Raw genomic sequence first — 18,061 nt, 5'->3', positions numbered from 1 at the left:
TTGGATGCTTTCAAGAGAGAGCTGGATAGAGCTCTTAAGGATAGCGGAGTGAGGGGGTATGGGGAGAAGGCAGGAACGGGGTACTGATTGAGAGTGATCAGCCATGATCGCATTGAATGGCGGTGCTGGCTCGAAGGGCTGAATGACCAACTCCTGCACCTATTGTCTATTGTCTATTTCACCTCTTTCCTCCTTATCTGACAAGCTTTTATCACCTTTTCATCTCTCATGTTTATAGTCATATGTATAATAATATATATATCATAATAATATGTCTATATATGACAATGACTATGCATAAAGCGCTAGCATACACTTGGCATCTTGGCTGGCAATCCTGCTTCGCTGTACAACTTGCCAACGTATAATTTATGGAGGTGTTTTGGATCTGAGTGATGTTTGTATGCTGGAAAGGGCAATAAACTCAACGTGAATGATTCTCAGTGGAAGAGCTGTGATCGGGCAAGATCTGCTGCACACTTGTCAGAGAAAAAGAGTCATAAATTCTGTGGGGATTTGATCAGTCAGTTATGCCGTGCCCTGCATTTATGATCACAGCAGTGAACAGAGTTAGTGAATTTAAGCATGGTTACTTTCGACTTCACAGATACAGTGTGGAAACCGGCCCACCGAATCCGCGCTGACCATCGATCGAGCCGCACACTAACACTATCCTACACACACTAGGAACAATTTACAACTTTACCGAAACCAATTCATCTACAAACCTGCACGTCTTTGGGATGTGGGAGGAAACCAGAGAACCCGGAGAAAACCCCAGGCAGGTCACACGGAGAACATGCAAACTCCGTACAGATAGCTCCCGTAGTCGGGATCGAACCCGGGTCTCTGGCGCTGTGAGGCAGCAACTCCACCGCTGCGCCACCGTGTCGGATTTTACATCGTAGCAAATCTGAATCGAGTTGCTGGTGGCAGCAACGTTTGTTTTGGATTTTCAATCAAGCGTGAAGAGAGCAAAGCTCAAAGTTTAGTTTTGCTTAGAGATACAGCACGGAAACAGGACTACAGTGTCCGGGCCTACACTGTCCAGGCCTACGGTGTCCGGGCCTACAGTGTCCGGGCCTACGGCGTCCGGGCCTACGGCGTCCGGGCCTACAGTGTCCGGGCCTACAGTCTCTGGACCTACACTGTGGTCTACAGGCCACCCCGGGCCTAATACGGGACAAGTGTGGTCTCGTACAGGACAAATCAATTTAGCCCAAACTACAGGGTTCCCGGCTAATACGGGACAGTTGGCAACCCTAATTCTAACGGCCGGATGTGTCATCCACTAAGGGCCGGTGGAACTCCCTATGTGTAGGAACGAACTGCAGATGCGGGGTTTACACCGCTCAGTCCGCCAAGGCCTACCTGATCTCCCGGTTTCTAAACACTTTTAACTCCCCATCCCATTCCCACACTGACCTTTCTGTCCTGGGCCTCCTCCATTGTCAGAGTGAGGCCCAGCGCAAATTGGAGGAACAGCACCTCATATTTTGCTTGGGCAGCTTACACCCCAGCGGTATGAACATCGATTTCTCTAAATTCAAGTAACCCTTGGTTTTCCCACTCTCCATCCCTCCCCCATCCTAGTTCTCCAAATAGTTCTATAGTCCGAAGATAGTTTGGTGCTGGGCCCATTACTCTTTGCAATCCACATCAATGATTTGGATGAGAACAAGATTAGCAAGTTTGCTGATGATACAAAATCGGGTGGTTTTGCAGATAGTGAAGATGGTTGTGAAAGATTGCGGCAGGATCTTGATCGATTGGCCAGGTGGGTGGAGGAATGGTTGATGGAATTTAATACAGAGAAGTGTGAGGTGTTGCATTTTGGGATGCCTAAAAGGGCAGGACCTACACAGTGAATGGTAGGCCTCTGGGTAGTGTTGTAGAGCAGAGGGATCTTGGAGTGTAGGTGTATGGTTCCTTGATGGTCGAGTTGCAGGTAAATAAGTTGGTCAAAAAGGCTTTTGGCACTTTGGCCTTCATCAGTCAACGTATTGAGTATAGAAGTTGGGAGGTCATGTTGCAGTTTTATAAGACATTGGAGAGACCGCATATAGAATACTGTGTTGAGTTCTGGGCACCGTGTTATAGGAAAGATTTTGTCAAGCTTGATAGGTTTTTGAAAAGATTTACGAGGATGTTGCCAGGACTAGAGGGTGTGAGCTACAGGGAGAGGTTGAGTAGGCTGGGTCTCTATTCCTTGGAGCGTAGGAGGATGAGGGGTGATCTTATAGAGGTGTATAAAATCATGAGAGGAATAGATCGGGTAGATGCATGGAGTCTCTTGCCCAGAGTAGGGGAATCGAGGACCAGAGGACATAGGTTCAAGATGAAGGGGGGAAAAGATTTAATAGGAATCCGAGGGGTAATTTTTTCCATACAAAGGGTGGCGGGTGTATGGAATGAGCTGCCAGAGGAGGTAGTTGAGGCTGGGACTATCCCAACGTTTAAGAAACAGTTGGACGGGTACATGGATAGGACAGGTTTGGAGGGGTACTTGAAGTTGGAGAAGTCAATATTCATGACGCTGCCCAAGCGAAATATGAGAAAGACAAAGGTTCATTTATGCTGCGACCTGGTAGTGTTCGTTCATTAACGACAGACAGTAAATGCTGGAGTCACTCAGCAGGGCAGGACGGAGATCAAAGGAAAATGTACACTGGAATTCAGAATCAGAATAACCTTTATTGTCATCTAAAAAAACAAGTCTTTTGGACAAAATTCCGTCACCCACAGTCCAACAATAAGAGCACAATAGACAATAGGTGCAGGAGGAGGCCATTCGGCCCTTCGAGCCAGCACCGCCATTCAATGTGATCATGGCTGATCATTCTCAATCAGTACCCCGTTCCTGCCTTCTCCCCATACCCCCTCACTCCTTAAGAGCTCTATCTAGCTCTCTTTTTAATGCACTCAGAGAACTGGCCTCCACTGCCTTCTGAGGCAGAGAATTCCACAGATTCACAACTCTCTACTGAAAAAGTTTTTCCTCATCTCAGTTCTAAATGGCCTACCCCTTATTCTTAAACTGTGGCCCCTTGTTCTGGACTCCCCCAACATTGGGAACATGTTTCCTGCCTCTAACGTGTCCAACCCCTTAATAATCTTATACGTTTCGATAAGATCTCCTCTCATCCTTCAATCACACAATCACAAACACAAACCAACACAAAACAAAACAAAAGAAACATCCATCACAGTGAGTCTCCTCCAGTCACCTCCTCGCTGTGATGGAAGGCCAGAATGTCTTTTCTCTTCCCCTGCCGTCTTCTCCCGCGGTCAGGCTGTTGGAGTTGCCACGTCGGGGCGGTCGGGATTGAAGCCCTCGCCGGGCGGTGGAAAATCCAGAGGCCTATTTTAGGCCGCGCCGGACAGTGAAAGGTCCGCAGCGGGCCAACCCAAGCCCCGCGATTCGGGGCGGGCGAAGATGCTGCCGCTGCCGGAGCTCCCGATGTCGGCCCCCACCCAGGGACCTGCGAGCTTCCGACGTCCCCGCGGCCCGCGGCCGAAGCCTCTGGAGCCTCCGAAGGCGAGTCGCAGCCTCTCCCGCGGCACCACCACAACCTCCGAAGACAGCCTGCTCCGCAGTTGGTAAGTCCGGTCCGCGGGCTCTGCGAACCAGAGCCCCAGGTGGAGGCCGCCAGCTTCAGGTGTTTGGCCGATGGTAGGCCGCAGCGTGAACGGAGACATGACCCAGAAAAGAAAGGTCGCGTCTCCGTTCGGAAGAGACAATTTTACAGTTCCTCCCCCCCCCCACACATAGTACAGAACCACAAAAACCACCACATCACATCTAAACACTACAATTAAGACAAAAAACAACAAAAAACACAAAAGACAAACGAACTACAGGTGAGCCCCAGCTGCTGCACAGCGCCACCACTTCCTGTTTTTTTCCCCTGGTTATTATTGCCTCGCGCTGCTTCGGCAAGGCCAGCAGCATAATCGAGGACCAGCCTCGCCCCGCTCACTCCCTCTTCTCCCCTCTCCCGTCAGGCATGAGGTACAACAGCAGCCGGAAGAGGTAGTTGAGGCAGGGACGATCGCAACGTTTAAGAAACAGTTAGACAGGTACATGGACAGGAAAGGTTTGGAGGGATATGGACCAAACGCAGGCAAGTGGGACTAGCGTAGAAGGGACATGCTGGCCAATGTGGGAAAGTTGGGCCCAAGGGCCTGTTTCCATGCTCTATGACTCGAAGAAGCGACTTGTTTGGGAACCATTTTGTGACCTTGTAAGAGCTGGATACATTGCCAGAGTAATGATGTTTTGTGCGTTGCAATGTGTGGGATTACCATCATCTGTTCACTTGACACTTTCTTGGCTCAGAGACCTGGAGTAGGCACAGTTTGTCTTTGATTGATGCTGATTTGTTGTTGCAGCCAAGGACTTGAGCGAAACGCAGTAAATATTGAACGTTGGATGTTCAAAGTGAGCCACGTTTCACCCGCTGTGTGTACAGGTTGATAGACACAAAATGCTGCTGTAACTCAGCGGGACAGGCAGCATCTCTGGAGAGAAGGACTGGGTGCCCTATCGGATCGAGACCCTTCAGCCTCAAAACGTCACGCATTTCTTCTCTCCAGAGATGCTGCCTGCCCCACTGAGTTACTCCAGCATTTTAGAGTCATAAAGTGTGGAAACAGGCCCTTCAGCCCAACTTGCCCACATCGGCCAACAATGTCCCAGCTACACTAGTCCCACCTGCCGGCATTTGGTCCATATCCCTCCAAACCTGTCCTAGAAACATAGAAGCATAGAAAATAGGTGCAGGAGTAGGCCATTCGGCCCTTCGAGCCTGCACCGCCATTCAATATGATCATGGCTGATCATCCAACTCAGTATCCTGTACCTGCCTTCTCTCCATACTCCCTAATCCCTTTAGCCACAAGGGCCACATCTAACTCCCTCTTAAATATAGCCAATGAACTGGCCTCAACTACCTTCTGTGGCAGAGAATTCCACAGATTCACCACTCTCTGTGTGAAAAAAAAATCTATCTATCTCTGCTTTAAAAGCATCAATTGACTTGGCCTCCACAAAAAAAACGTTCTCATCTCGGTCCTAAAAGACTTCCCCCTTATCCTTAATGTCTATCTGTTTCTTAAACGTTGGGATAATCCCTGCCTCAACTACCTCCTCTGGCAGATTGTTCCATACACTCACCACCGTTTGTGTGAAACAGTTACCCCTCAGATTCCTATAAAATCTGTATTAAATTCCATCCACCATTACCTCGGCCCAACGGCCAACCGATCAAGAGCCTGCTGCAATGTTTCGCTACCAGCTTCACTATCTGCGTGTCTATCTTTGTTGCAAACAGCATCTGCAGCTCCTTCCTGCACATTTTGTGTAAACAGGTTGTTCAACTTGCTGTGACATTCAGATTCATACAAGTTAACCATGGGAGGGGGTGGCACGGTGGCACGGTGGCACAGCTGGTAGAGCCACTGCCGCCTCACCGCGCCAGAGACCCGGTCTCGATCCTGACCTTGGATCGATGCTGTCTGTGTGGAGTACGTACGTTCTCCCTGCGACCGCGTGGGTTTCCTCCGGGTGCTCCGGTTTCCTCCCACATCCTAAAGACATCTGGATTTGTAGGCCTTTGTGCGTTGCCCCCTATTATGTAGGGAGTGGATGAGAAATTAGGATAACATAGAACTAGTGTGAACGGGTAGGCACAATGTTCTGGAGAAACTCAGTGGGTCAGGTTGCATCTTATCGAAACATATAGGATTATTAGGGGGTTGGACACGTTAGAGGCAGGAAACATGTTCCCAATGTTGGTGGAGTCCAGAACCAGGGGCCACAGTTTAAGAATAAGGGGTCGGCCATTTAGAAAGGAGATGAGGAAAAACTTTTTCAGTCAGAGTGTTGTCAAACCGGTGGAATACACTGTCTCAATAGACAATAGACAATAGGTGCAGGAGGAGGCCATTCGGCCCTTCGAGCCAGCACCGCCATTCAATGGCTGATCATTCTCAATCAGTACCCCGTTCCTGCCTTCTCCCCATACCCTCTGACTCCACTATCCTTAAGAGCTCTATCTAGCTCTCTCTTGAATGCATTCAGATAATTGGCCTCCACTGCCTTCTGAGGCAGAGAATTCCACAGATTTACAACTCTCTGACTGAAAAGGTTTTTCCTCATCTCAGTTCTAAATGGCCTACCCCTTATTCTTAAACTGTGGCCCCTTGTTCTGGACTCCCCCAACATTGGGAACATGTTTCCTGCCTCCAACATGTCCAACCCCTTAATAATCTTATACGTTTCGATAAGATCTCCTATCATCCTTCTAAATTCCAGTGTATACAAGGCAGTCTCAGAAGGCAGTCGAGGCCAATTCTCTGAATGCATTCAAGAGAGAGCTAGATAGAGCTCTTAAGGATAGCGGATATGGGGAGAAGGCAGGGACGGGGTACTGATTGAGAATGATCAGCCATGATCACATTGAATGGTGGTGCTGGCTCGAAGGGCCGAATGGCCTCCTCCTGCACCTATTGTCTATTGACTATCGCAGGAGAAAATGTCTGGGTGACGTTTCTGATCGGCACGCCTCCAGACCCCCTCGTAGGAAGAGTCCAGACCCCGAAATATAGCCAATGAACTGGCCTCAACCCATTCCTTTTTCTCCAGAGATGCTGCCTGAGCCGCTGAGTTACTCCAGCACTTTGCGTGTCTATCTTTGGTGTAAAGCAGCATCTGTAGCTCTTTGCCTCTACCAGTGGAACAGATGATTGATGGTCGGCGTGGACTCGGCGGGTCGAAGAGCCCGTTTCCATGTGCGGTTCACTTTAGTTTATTGTCACGTGTACCGAGGTACAGTGAAAAGCTTTAATTGCGTGCTAACCGCTGTACCTTAATTGGTACATGTGACAATAGACTGACCTTGAAATCTTAACCAGTCAGCGGAAAGACAATACATGATTACAAGCGAGCCTTCCACAGTGTACAGTTACATGATAAAGGGAATGTCGTGAATCATATTTTGTGCAAGACAAAGTCCAGTAAAAGGAACAGTTTTAAGGTGAGAGGGGCGGAGTTTAAAGGAGATAAGCGGGGCAGGTTTTTTACAGAGGGTGGCGTGTGAATGGAACAAGCTGCCGGTGATAGTGGTGGAGGCAGATACAATAGCTTTATTTCATATGATGAAAGAATGGATCGACTGGGCTTGTATTCACTGGAATTTCTGATGAGAGGCAATCTTATAGAAACATGTAAAATTCTTAAGGGATTGGACAGGCTAGATGCTGGAAAAAATGTTCCCGATGTTGGGGGAGTCCAGAACCAGGGGTCATTGTTTAAGAATAGGGAGGTAGGTCATTTAGGACTGAGATGAGGAAAATCATTTTCACCCAGAGAGTTGTGAATCTGTGGAATTCTCATACACAAAAGGCAGTGGAGGCCAATTCACTGGATGTTTTCAAGAGCGGGTTAGAAATAGTTCTTCGGGCTAAAGGAATCGAGGGATATGAGGAGAATGCAGGAACTGATCCTGGATGATCAGCCATGATCATATTGAATGGCGGTGCTGGATCGAAGGGCCGAATGGGGATCTTATCGAAACATATAAGATTATTAAGGGGTTGGACACGTTAGAGGCAGGAAACATGTTCCCAATGCTGGGGGAGTCCAGAACCAGGGGCCACAGTTTAAGAATAAGGGGTAGGCCATTTAGAACGGAGATGAGGAAAAACTTTTTCAGTCAGAGAGTTGTGAATCTGTGGAATTCTCTGCCTCAGAAGGCAGTAGAGACCAATTCTCTGAATGTATTCAAGAGAGAGCTAGATAGAGCTCTTAAGGATAGCGGGAGAAGGCAGGAACGGGGTACTGATTGAGAATGATCGGCCATAATCACATTGAATGGTGGTGCTGGCTCGAAGGGCCGAATGGCCTCCTCCTGCACCTATTGTCTATTGTCTATGTTTCTATGTTGTTATTTTAGAGACTTTTGTGTTGGCATATGGATATGGAGGCATATGGTTCATATGCAAGCAGATAAGTGATAGTCTTGGCATCATGTACAGCACAGGCATTGTGGACCGAAGGGCCTGCTTTTCTGCTGTACTGGTCAATGTTCCTTGTTCTGCATACCGGCATAGACAGTCAGAACCTTTTTCCAAGGATTGAAAAAATCAAATACTAGAGGGTATCGGGATTAAGGTGAGAGAGGCAGAGTTCAAACATGTTGGGCAGGGCGAGATTTTTTTACACAGAGGATGATGACTGCCTGGTATGCACTTACTGGAGCAGGTGGTTGAGGCCGATAGAATAGTGGTGTTTCAGAGACTTTTGCAATGGCCTATGGGCGGGCACGGTGGCGCAGCGGTAGAGTTGCTGCCTTACAGCGAATGCAGCGCTGGAGACTCAGGTTTGATCCCGACCACGAGCGCCGTCTGTACGGAGTTTGTACATTCTCCCCGCGACCTGCGCGGATTTTCTCCGAGATCTTCGGTTTCCTCCCACACTCCAAAGGCGTACAGGGTTGTAGGTTAATTGGCTCGGTAAATGGAAAAATTGGCCCTCATGGGTGTAGGATAGTGTTAATGTGTGGGGATCGCTGGGCGGCACGGACTTGGAGGGCCGAAAAGGCCTGTTTCCGGCTGTATATATATGATATGATGATGATAAGGACCTGTTTTTTTCTTTGCGCTGTGTCTCTAAACTAAACTAAAAATAAGGATATGGAGGGATATGGATAGGAATAGGATAGGAATATTTTATTGTCACATGTGACTAGGCACAGTGGGATTCTTTGCTAGCATACACAATGTATACGAATAGTGGCCACCTATGGCGCTGACAACATTACAAAGCACGCCGGCTCTTTCTTTTGTTCTCCCCCCCCCCACAGCAGTCCTCCCCACGCCGAGTCCCCATTATCCTTTGTGCCCCCCTCCCCCATTTCCATTGTTCTTCTCCCCCACCTCCCCCGCTCACGACGGTCCCCCCCACGCCGGGTCCACCATTGTTCTTCCCCCCCCCCCTCTCCGTGGTCGTCCACTCTCTCGTCGACCCGCCAGGCACCGTCGTCGCCGCGAGGCTTCACCACCGTCGAGGCCCCATCATCGCGAGGCCTCCCCGCTTCTCCCGCCGCCCCACCTCACGCCTCCGTGGTGCCAACACAGACCCCGGCCACAGGCTACATGGGCAGGGTAGGTTTAGGGGGATACGGGCCATAAGCAGGCAGGTGGGACAAGTGTGGATGGGGCATGTTGTCCTGTGTCGGAAGGTTGGGCCAAATGCCTGTCTGACTCTATGACTACGTGCAGGCAGATGAGAGATGGTCTCAGCATCATGTTCAGCACAGACATTGTGGGCCGAATGGCCTGTTCCTGTGCTGTACTTTTCTCAGTTCGTTGTTGGGTTTGTTCTGAAATACCGAAAACTGAAATAACAGCACGGTGGCGCAGCGGGAGAGTTGCTGCCTCACGGCACCAGTGACCCGGGCTCGATCCTGACTGCGGGTGCTTGTCTGTACGGAGTTTGTACGATCTCCCCGTGAACTGCGTGGGTTTTCTCTGGGGGCTTCGGTTTCCTCCCACACTCCAAAGAGGTACAGGTTTGTAGGTTAATTGACTGGGTAAATGTAAAAATTGTCCCTAGTGTGTGTAGGATAGTGTTAATGTGCGGGAATCGCTGGAGTTTGTACGATCTCCCCGTGACCGGCGTGGGTTTTCTCTGGGAGCTCCGGTTTCTTCCCTCACTCCAAAGAGGTACAGGTTTGTAGGTGAACTAATTAGCTTCAGTAAAAATTGTAAACCGTCCCTAATGTGTGTAGGATAGAGCTAGTGTAAAGGGGACCACTGGTCAGCACGATCTCGGTGGGCCGAAGGGCCTGCTTCTGCCGAAGATAGGCACAAAAAGCTGGTGAGAAGGAATGGGTGATGTTTCTGATTGAGACCCTTCTTCAGACTGAGAGTGACGGTTTACATGCTGTATAAGGTCATAAGGAATAGGAGTAGAATTAGGCCATTCGGCCCATCAAGTCTATTCCGCCAGTCCATCATGGCTGATCTAACCCTCCCTCCTAACCCCATTCTCCTGCCTTCTCCCCATAACCCCTGACACCCGCACTAATCAAGAATCTATCAATCTCTGCCTTCAGAATATTCACTGACTTGGCCTCCACAGCCTTCTGTGGCAAAGAATTCCACAGATTCACCACTCTCTGACTAAAGACATTTCTCCTCATCTCCTTCCTAAAAGAATCTCCTTTAATTCTGAGGCTGTGTCCTCTAGTCCTAGACTCTCCCACTAGTGGAAACATCCTCCCCACATCCACTCTATCCGAGCCTTTCACTATTCTGCACGTTTCAATGAGGTCCCCCATCCCCTCCCCTCCTCATTCTTCTAAACTCTGAGCTAAAAACTAAACTGAATCTCTTGCCTTATTTGTTCCAGGTGGGGTTCTTGAAGATTAGCCACAAATATGAGATTACGTTCCTGCTGCCGATGTCGCAGAACCTGGGCCCGGACTCCTGCTGTGCTCCACTGCCCAGCCTCTACCTGAGGGTGGTCGACATCACCCCAGTGCCCGAAGGTAAGGTTTGTCTCCAAGTTAGTGCACAGCGGTAGAGTCGCTGCCTTACAGCGAATGCAGCGCCGGAGACCCGGGTTTGATCCCGACCGCGGGTGCCGTCTGTACGAGAGTTTGTACGTTCTCCCCGTGACCTGCGTGGGTTTTCTCCCAGATTGCCTCTGTGGGTATCAGTAATCAGTTATTGGGTGGCATGGTGGGGCAGTAGTAGAGATGGTGCCATCAGTACTGGCAGCCTATCCAACGGTCTGTCTGTCTTTTCTTTGTGTTAATGTTCTCTGGTTTGTTTTTTGTGGGGGGTGGGTGGGTCGGGGGAAACTTTTTTCTCTTACCTTGCCGGAGATGCGATTGTTTTCCGGATCGTATCTCCCGTCGCTCTGCGGCCTAACATCATGGAGCTGGCGGCCTTGCTCGAGACTGACTCTGAGCCCCACCGCAGGGGCATGGACTTACCATCGGAGCCTGCGATCACTTGCCTGGGATCGACGCTCCAACCGCGGCCTGCGGATTTCAACGTCGAGGAGCTCGCAGTCTCAGGTAGTGGCTGATGTCGGGAAGCTCCAAAGTCGTAGGAGGTTCGACAAGCCCCGACCCGGGGTCCGATCCCCCGGCGCGGGGGGAGCTGCGATCCTCCCGATGCAGGAGCTTGATCGCCCCGACGCGGAGTCCTTGACCGATGGCTCCGGGAGCCAAGATCGCCCTGACATCAGAAGGCTCGAGGCCCCCGATTGTGGGAGAACAAAGAAGGGAAGAAGGTTGAACTTTTCTTCGCCTTCCATCACAGTGAGGAATGTGGGGGAGTCGCTGTGGTGGATGTTCATGTTAAAAATTTATTTGGGTGTCTTGTTGCTCTTTATTGGTGTGACTGTGTGGCAAATCAAATTCCTCGTATGTTGCAAAACATACTTGGCTAATAAAGTACTGCTTAGGGAAGAACTTTGGACTTGGTGTGTAAGAAGGAACTGTAGCGCAGCGGTAGAGTTGCTGCTTTACAGCGAATGCAGCGCCGGAGACTCAGGTTCGATCCTGACTACAGGTGCTGCACTGTAAGGAGTTTGTACGTTCTCCCCGTGACCTGCGTGGGTTTACTCCGAGATCTTCGGTTTCCTCCCACACTCCAAAGACGTGCAGGTATGTAGGTTAATTGGCTGGGTAAATGTAAAAATTGTCCCTAGTGGGTGTAGGATAGTGTTAATGTACGGGGATCACTGGGCGGCACGGACTTGGAGGGCCGAAAAGGCCTGTTTCCGGCTGTATGTATATGATATGATATGATATGTAGATGCTGGTGTACACCGAAGATGGCCACAAAATGCTGGAGTAACTCAGCGGGACAGGCAGCATCTCTGGAGAGAAGGAATGGGTGACGTTTTGGGTCGAGACCCTTCTTCAGACCCAACCCTCGAACCGAATTCCTTCTCTCCAGAGTCACCCATTCCTTCTCTCCAGAGATGCTGCCTGTCCCGCCGAGTTACTCCTGCATTTTGTATCTAACTTTGGACTTGGGATGTGGCTCCAAGTGATGGCAAAGGCACAATGGGGCTTCATAGCCACCTGCGAAGTATACCTCACTTTAAACCAAGGTATTTATTCACAAAATGCTGGAGTAACTCAGCAGGTCAGGCAGCATCTCAGGAGAGAAGGAACGGGTGACTTTTCGGGTCGACACCCTTCTTCAGATTGATGTCAGGGGGGTGGGACAAAGGAAGGATATAGGTGGAGACAGGAAGATAGAGGGAGAACTGGGAAGGAGGAGGGGAAGAGAGGGACAGAGGAACTATCTAAAGTGGGAGAAGTCGATGTTCATACCACTGCCCAGGCGAAATACGAGGTGCTGTTCCTCCAATTTCCGGTGGGCCTCACTATGGCACTGGAGGAGGCCCATGAAACCACGAGGCAGAAGATGGAGGGGCAGGCAAGTCCCAAGAAAGCAGATGTGGCTGTGTAGCGAGTCTGGGTCAAAATGTGGTCGTAGGGTAGGAGGGCAGGAGAAATCACAGAGGAGCAGCGAGAGAGCATGTTGCTAAACTCTCGTCGAAGAGAGGAGGAGAACTTCTTCAAAGTGGACATACCTTGAGGAGAAATCGCAGTGGAGCAACAGGTAGTGTAAGACAATAAGACAATAAGACAGTAAGGCGGCACGGTAGCACAGCGGTAGAGTTGCTGCTTTACAGCTAATGCAGCGCCGGAGACTAAGGTTCGATCCTGACTACGGATGCTGCACTGTAAGGAGTTTGTACGTTCTCCCCGTGACCTGCGTGGGTTTTCTCCGAGATCTTCGGTTTCCTCCCACACTCCAAAGACGTACAGGTATGTAGGTTAATTGGCTGGGTAAATGTAAAAATTGTCCCTAGTGGGTGTAGGATAGTGTTAATGTACGGGGATAACTGGGCGGCACGGACTTGGAGGGCCGAAAAGGCCTGTTTCCGGCTGTATATATATGATATGATATGAACTGCTAAACCAACGTCTTCTGGTTCTCATCTAATTCAACAAGCTTTGGGGAGCCTCCCGGTCAGTGTAACCTGACCTTGTAACATATTTACCAAGGTGTCAATGAGGAAGAATTATTGAGTTAAGACGTGTGAGGGATGGAATCTTTAATCTGTCACCTCCACTGGCCTAACAACCTTCCGAGAACCTTCCACCTTTGCCGCCACTTGCTGCCCTTTGTTGGTCTCTGTATCTCCAGATCCCAAAGTTTAGTTTAGTTTAGTTTGGAGACACAGCGCAGAAACAGGCCCTTCGGCCAACAGAGTCGGAACCGACCAGTGATCCCCGCACACTAACACTATCCTACACACGAGGCATTTAAACCAAGCCAATTAACCTACAAACCTGTACGTCTTTGGAGTGTGGGAGGAAACCGAAGTTCTCGGAGAAAACCCACGCAGGTCACGGGGAGAACGTACAAACTCCGTACAGACGGCGCCCGTAGTCGGGATCGATACCGGGTCTCTGGTGGTGCAAGGCAGCAGCTCTACTGTTGCACCACCAGGCGACTTCAGGAAGTTCTTCCCTAAACCAGTACATGTCAGTAGGTTGGGACTCTATTTCATGGAGCGCAGGAGGTTGAGGGGTGACCTTATAGAGGTGTATGAAATCATGAGGGGAATAGATCAGGTGGATGCACAGAGTCTCTTGCCCAGAGTAGGGGAATCAAGGACCAGAGGACATAGGTCTAAGGTGAAGGGGGAAAGATTTAATAGAACCTGAGGGGTAACCTGTTCATGTGAAGGGTGGCGGGTGTATGGAACGAGCTGCCAGAGGAGGTCGTTAAGGCTGGAACTATCCCAACGTTTAAAAAACTGTTAGACAGGTACATGGATAGGGCAGGTTCAGAGGGATATGGGCCAAACGCACGCAGGTGGGACGAGTGTAGATGGGACATGTTGGTCAGTGAGGGCAAGTTGGGCCAAAGGGCCTGTTTCCACGCTGTGTGATTCTATGTCTCTATGCTCAGAGGAGTTTTGTTGGAATCACTCCCATAACGACCCATATCAATGTTCAGTCCGATTACGCTGTTAAGTGCTTTGGGACTGTTTCCTCCATGAAACGATGATTGTTGTTGATGTGGGTACTTAATCAAAGCTTGTTCTCTCGACTCTAACCAGTCTATATTACTGCTGACCACAATGTTTCCAGTCATAATTACTCAGAGGGACATTAGAAGCTCTTTAAAGTAGCCAAACTCAGTGATTTGGTTTAGTTTATTGTCAGGGCCTATAAAAAACATCAGCTGATGGAACTGTAGAAGGTCAACACTTCACTGCAATCAACTCTCAGGAAAAAAGTGGATCCTTCGCTCTGTTTATCAACTGGTAAAAGTTAGAAGCAACATGTGCGGTCACGGTGGCGCAGCGGTAGAGTCACTGCCTTACAGCGCTTGCAGCGCCGGAGACCCAGGTTCGATCCCGACTACGGGTGCTGTCTGCACGGAGTTTGTACGTTCTCCCCGTGACCTGCGTGGGTTTTCTCCGAGATCTTCGGTTTCCCCCCACACTCCAAAGACGTACACGTTTGTAGGTCAATTGGCTTGGGTTTGTACACTTGATATAAGTGTAAATTGAGCGTAGGCTTGTGTTAATGTGCGGGGATGGTTTGGTCAGTGGGCCGAAGGGCCTGTTTCCGTGCTGTATCACTAAACAAAACTAAACTGAACAGCAAATCTCAAAGCAAGGAAGAGGCTATTCATGCCATCCTGCCCTTGCTGGCTAGTCTGTCCAGCCTTAGAAAGCTGAGGAAGTTCAGCACGTCCCAAACAACTCTCACCATCTTCAGGAAGTGAAGCGGTACACATACTTCAGTCTGCCTTGACGGCGCCAAAGTAAAGATGGTTGAAAACTTCCTCGGAGTCAATATCACCAACGACTTATCCTGGACCACCCACATTGACCAAGGAAGCTCACCAACGCCTCTACTTCCTTAGAAGGCTTAGGAAGTTAGGAAGATCGAAAAGACTAGGCTTGTATTCACTGGAGTTCAGAAGGATGAGAGGGGATCTTATAGTGACATATAAAATTATAAAAGGACTGGACAAGCTGGATGCAGGAAAAATGTTCCCAATGTTGGGGGAGTCCAGAACCAGGGGCCACAGTCTTAGAATAAAGGGGAGGCCATTTAAAACTGAGGTGAGAAGGAACTTTTTCACCCAGAGAGTTGTGAATTTGTGGAATTCTCTGCCATGGAGGGCAGTGGAGGCCAAATCACTGGATGGATTTAAGAGAGAGTAGATAGAGCTCTAGGGGCTAGTGGAATCAAGGGATATGGGGAGAAGGCAGGCACGGGTTATTGATTGTGGATGATCAGCCATGATCATAATGAATGGCGGTGCAGGCATGAAGGGCCGAATGGCCTCCTCCTGCACCTATTTTCTATGTTTCTATGTCCCCAACAACTCTCACCAACTTTCACAGATGCGCCTTAGAAAGTGTTTTATTGGGATGCATCACAGCTCGGTTTGGGAACAGCTCCATCTAAGACCACGAGAAATTGCAGAGAGTTGTGGACACAGCCCAGACCATCACACAAACCAACCTCCCTTCCATTGACTCCATCTACACCTCACGCTGCCTCGCAAGGCCAGCAGCATCATCAAGGACCAGTCGCACCCTGTTCAATCCCTCTTCTCCCCTCTCCCTACAGGCAAAAGATACAGAAATGTGAAAACGCACACCTCCAGATTCAGGGACAGTTTCTTCCCGGCTGTTATCAGGCAACTGAACCGTCCTACCACAACTAGAGAACAGTCCTGAACTACCGCGGCACGGTAGCGCAGCGGTAGAGTTGCTGCTTTACAGCGAATGCAGCGCCGGAGACTCAGGTTCGATCCTGACTACGGGTGCTGCACTGTAAGGAGTTTGTACGTTCTCCCCGTGACCTGCGTGGGTTTTCTCCGAGATCTTCGGTTTCCTCCCACACTCCAAAGACGTACAGGTTTGTAGGTTAATTGGCTGGGTAAATGTAAAAATTGTCCCTAGTGGGTGTAGGATAGTGTTAATGTACGGGGATCGTTGGGCGGCACGGACTTGGTGGGCCGAAAAGGCCTGTTTCCGGCTGTATATATATGATATGATATGATATGATATGATACCTTCTACCTCATTGGAGACCCTATGAAAAGCTTATTTTCGACCAGTCAACAGAAAGACTTAATTGGGAGGAATTGGGAGGAAAACTTAATTTGAGGAAGGATATTCTTGCTATTGAGGGCGTGCAGCGTAGGTTTACTAGGTTAATTCCCGGAATGGCGGGACTGTCATATGTTGAAAGACTGGAGCGACTAGGTTTGTATACACTGGAATTTAGAAGGATGAGAGGGGATCTTATCGAAACGTATAAGATAATTAGGGGGTTGGAGATGTTAGAGGCAGGAAACATGTTCCCAATGTTGGGGGAGTCCAGAACCAGGGGCCACAGTTTAAGAATAAGGGGTAGGCCATTTAGAACAGAGATGAGGAAAAACCTTTTTTAGTCAGAGAGTTGTGAATCTGTGGAATTCTCTGCCTCAGAAGGCAGTGAAGGCCAATTCTCTGAATACATTCAAGAGAGAGCTAGATAGAGCTCTTAAGGATAGCGGAGTCAGGGGGTATGGGGAGAAGGCAGGAACGGGGTACTGATTGAGAATGATCAGCCATGATCACATTGAATGGCGGTGCTGGCTCGAAGGGCCGAATGGCCTACTCCTGCACCTATTGTCTATTGTGGAGCTGTTTAGTTTATTGTCACGTGTACCGAGGTACAGTTTGTTGCGTGCTAACCAGTCAGTGGAAAGATTTACATGATTACAATGAAGCCATTTACACTGTACAGATACGTGATAAGGGAATAACGTTTAGTGAAAGGTAAGGCCATCAAGGATAGTCCGAGGGTCACCAATGAGGCAGGTAGCAGTTCAGCACTGCTCTCTGGTTGTGGTAGGATGGTTCAGTTGCCTGATAACAGCCAGGAAGAAACTGTCCCTGAATCTGGAAGTGTGCGTTTCCACACTTCTGTACCTCCTCTAGCAAAGCCAGGCAGCAACTCATGACTGCATTCAAGAGAGAGCTAGATAGAGCTCTTAAGGATAGCGGAGTCAGGGGGTATGGGGAGAAGGCAGGAACGGAGTATTGATTTAGAATGATCAGCCATGATCACATTGAATGGCGGTGCTGGCTCGAAGGGCCGAATGGCCTCCTCCTGCACCTATTCTCTATTGTCTATGACAATCATAACTGCAGATGTCAGCTAAGAAGCAGCTCAGAGGAGTTTTGTTGGACTCAGTCCGATAACGACCCATTATCAATTTTCCGTCCAATTTTGCTGTTAAGTACTTTGGGACCCATTCCTCCTTGAAGTAATGATTGTTGTTGATGTGGGTACTTAATCGAAGCTTGTTCTCTCGGCTCTAATATTACTGCTGACCACATGCTTATGAAACGATTAGACAGGTACATGAATAGGACAGGTTTATTAGGGTGATATGGGCCAAACGCAGTCAGCTTTTTTTTTAGTTTAGTTTAGAGATACAGCGCAGAAACAGGCCCTTCGGCCCACCGAGTCTGCACCGACCGGCGATCCCTGCACATTAACACCACCCTCCACACACTGGGGATATTTTGGATGCATACCAAGCCAATTAACCTACAAGCATGTACGTCTTGGGAGTGTGGGAGGAAACCGAAGATCTCAGAGAAAACCCACGCAGTCACGGGGAGAATGTACAAACTCCGTACAGACAGCACCCGTATTCGGGATCGAACCCAGGTCTCCGGTGCTGCAAGCGCTGTAAGGCAACAACTCTACCGCTGCGCCACCGTGCTGCACTACTGGGTGGGACTAGTGTAGCTGGGACATGTTGGTCGGTGTGGGCAAGTTGAGCCGAAGGGCCTGTTTCCATACTGTATCACTCTATGACTATGAGATAATGTCTGTCAGACTGGTTCAGCATTGGGTAGACATGGTCACACAAACAGAAACAGGCCGCTCGGCCCAACTTGTCCATGCCGACCAAGATGCCCCAACTGAGCTAG

The 18,061-nt window shown here is 49.4% G+C and overlaps 1 protein-coding gene across 1 annotated transcript in view; it reads left to right on the top strand.

Annotated features, from left to right (window-relative positions):
- The window catches only part of adisspb (adipose secreted signaling protein b), a 93,059-nt gene that overhangs the window by 33,511 nt on the left and 41,487 nt on the right, over positions 1 to 18,061 (top strand). The window contains exon 3 of the mRNA XM_078408758.1: positions 10,415 to 10,553. Coding sequence (XP_078264884.1) covers positions 10,415 to 10,553 — 139 coding nt within the window. The remainder of the gene's footprint in view (positions 1 to 10,414; positions 10,554 to 18,061) is intronic.

This window comes from Rhinoraja longicauda, chromosome 1 (genome assembly GCF_053455715.1).
Source record: "Rhinoraja longicauda isolate Sanriku21f chromosome 1, sRhiLon1.1, whole genome shotgun sequence".
In the NCBI taxonomy this organism is placed as follows: domain Eukaryota; kingdom Metazoa; phylum Chordata; class Chondrichthyes; order Rajiformes; family Arhynchobatidae; genus Rhinoraja; species Rhinoraja longicauda.
The sequence above is the reverse complement of the archived record's forward strand: the minus strand, read 5'-3'. Positions and strand labels throughout refer to the sequence as shown.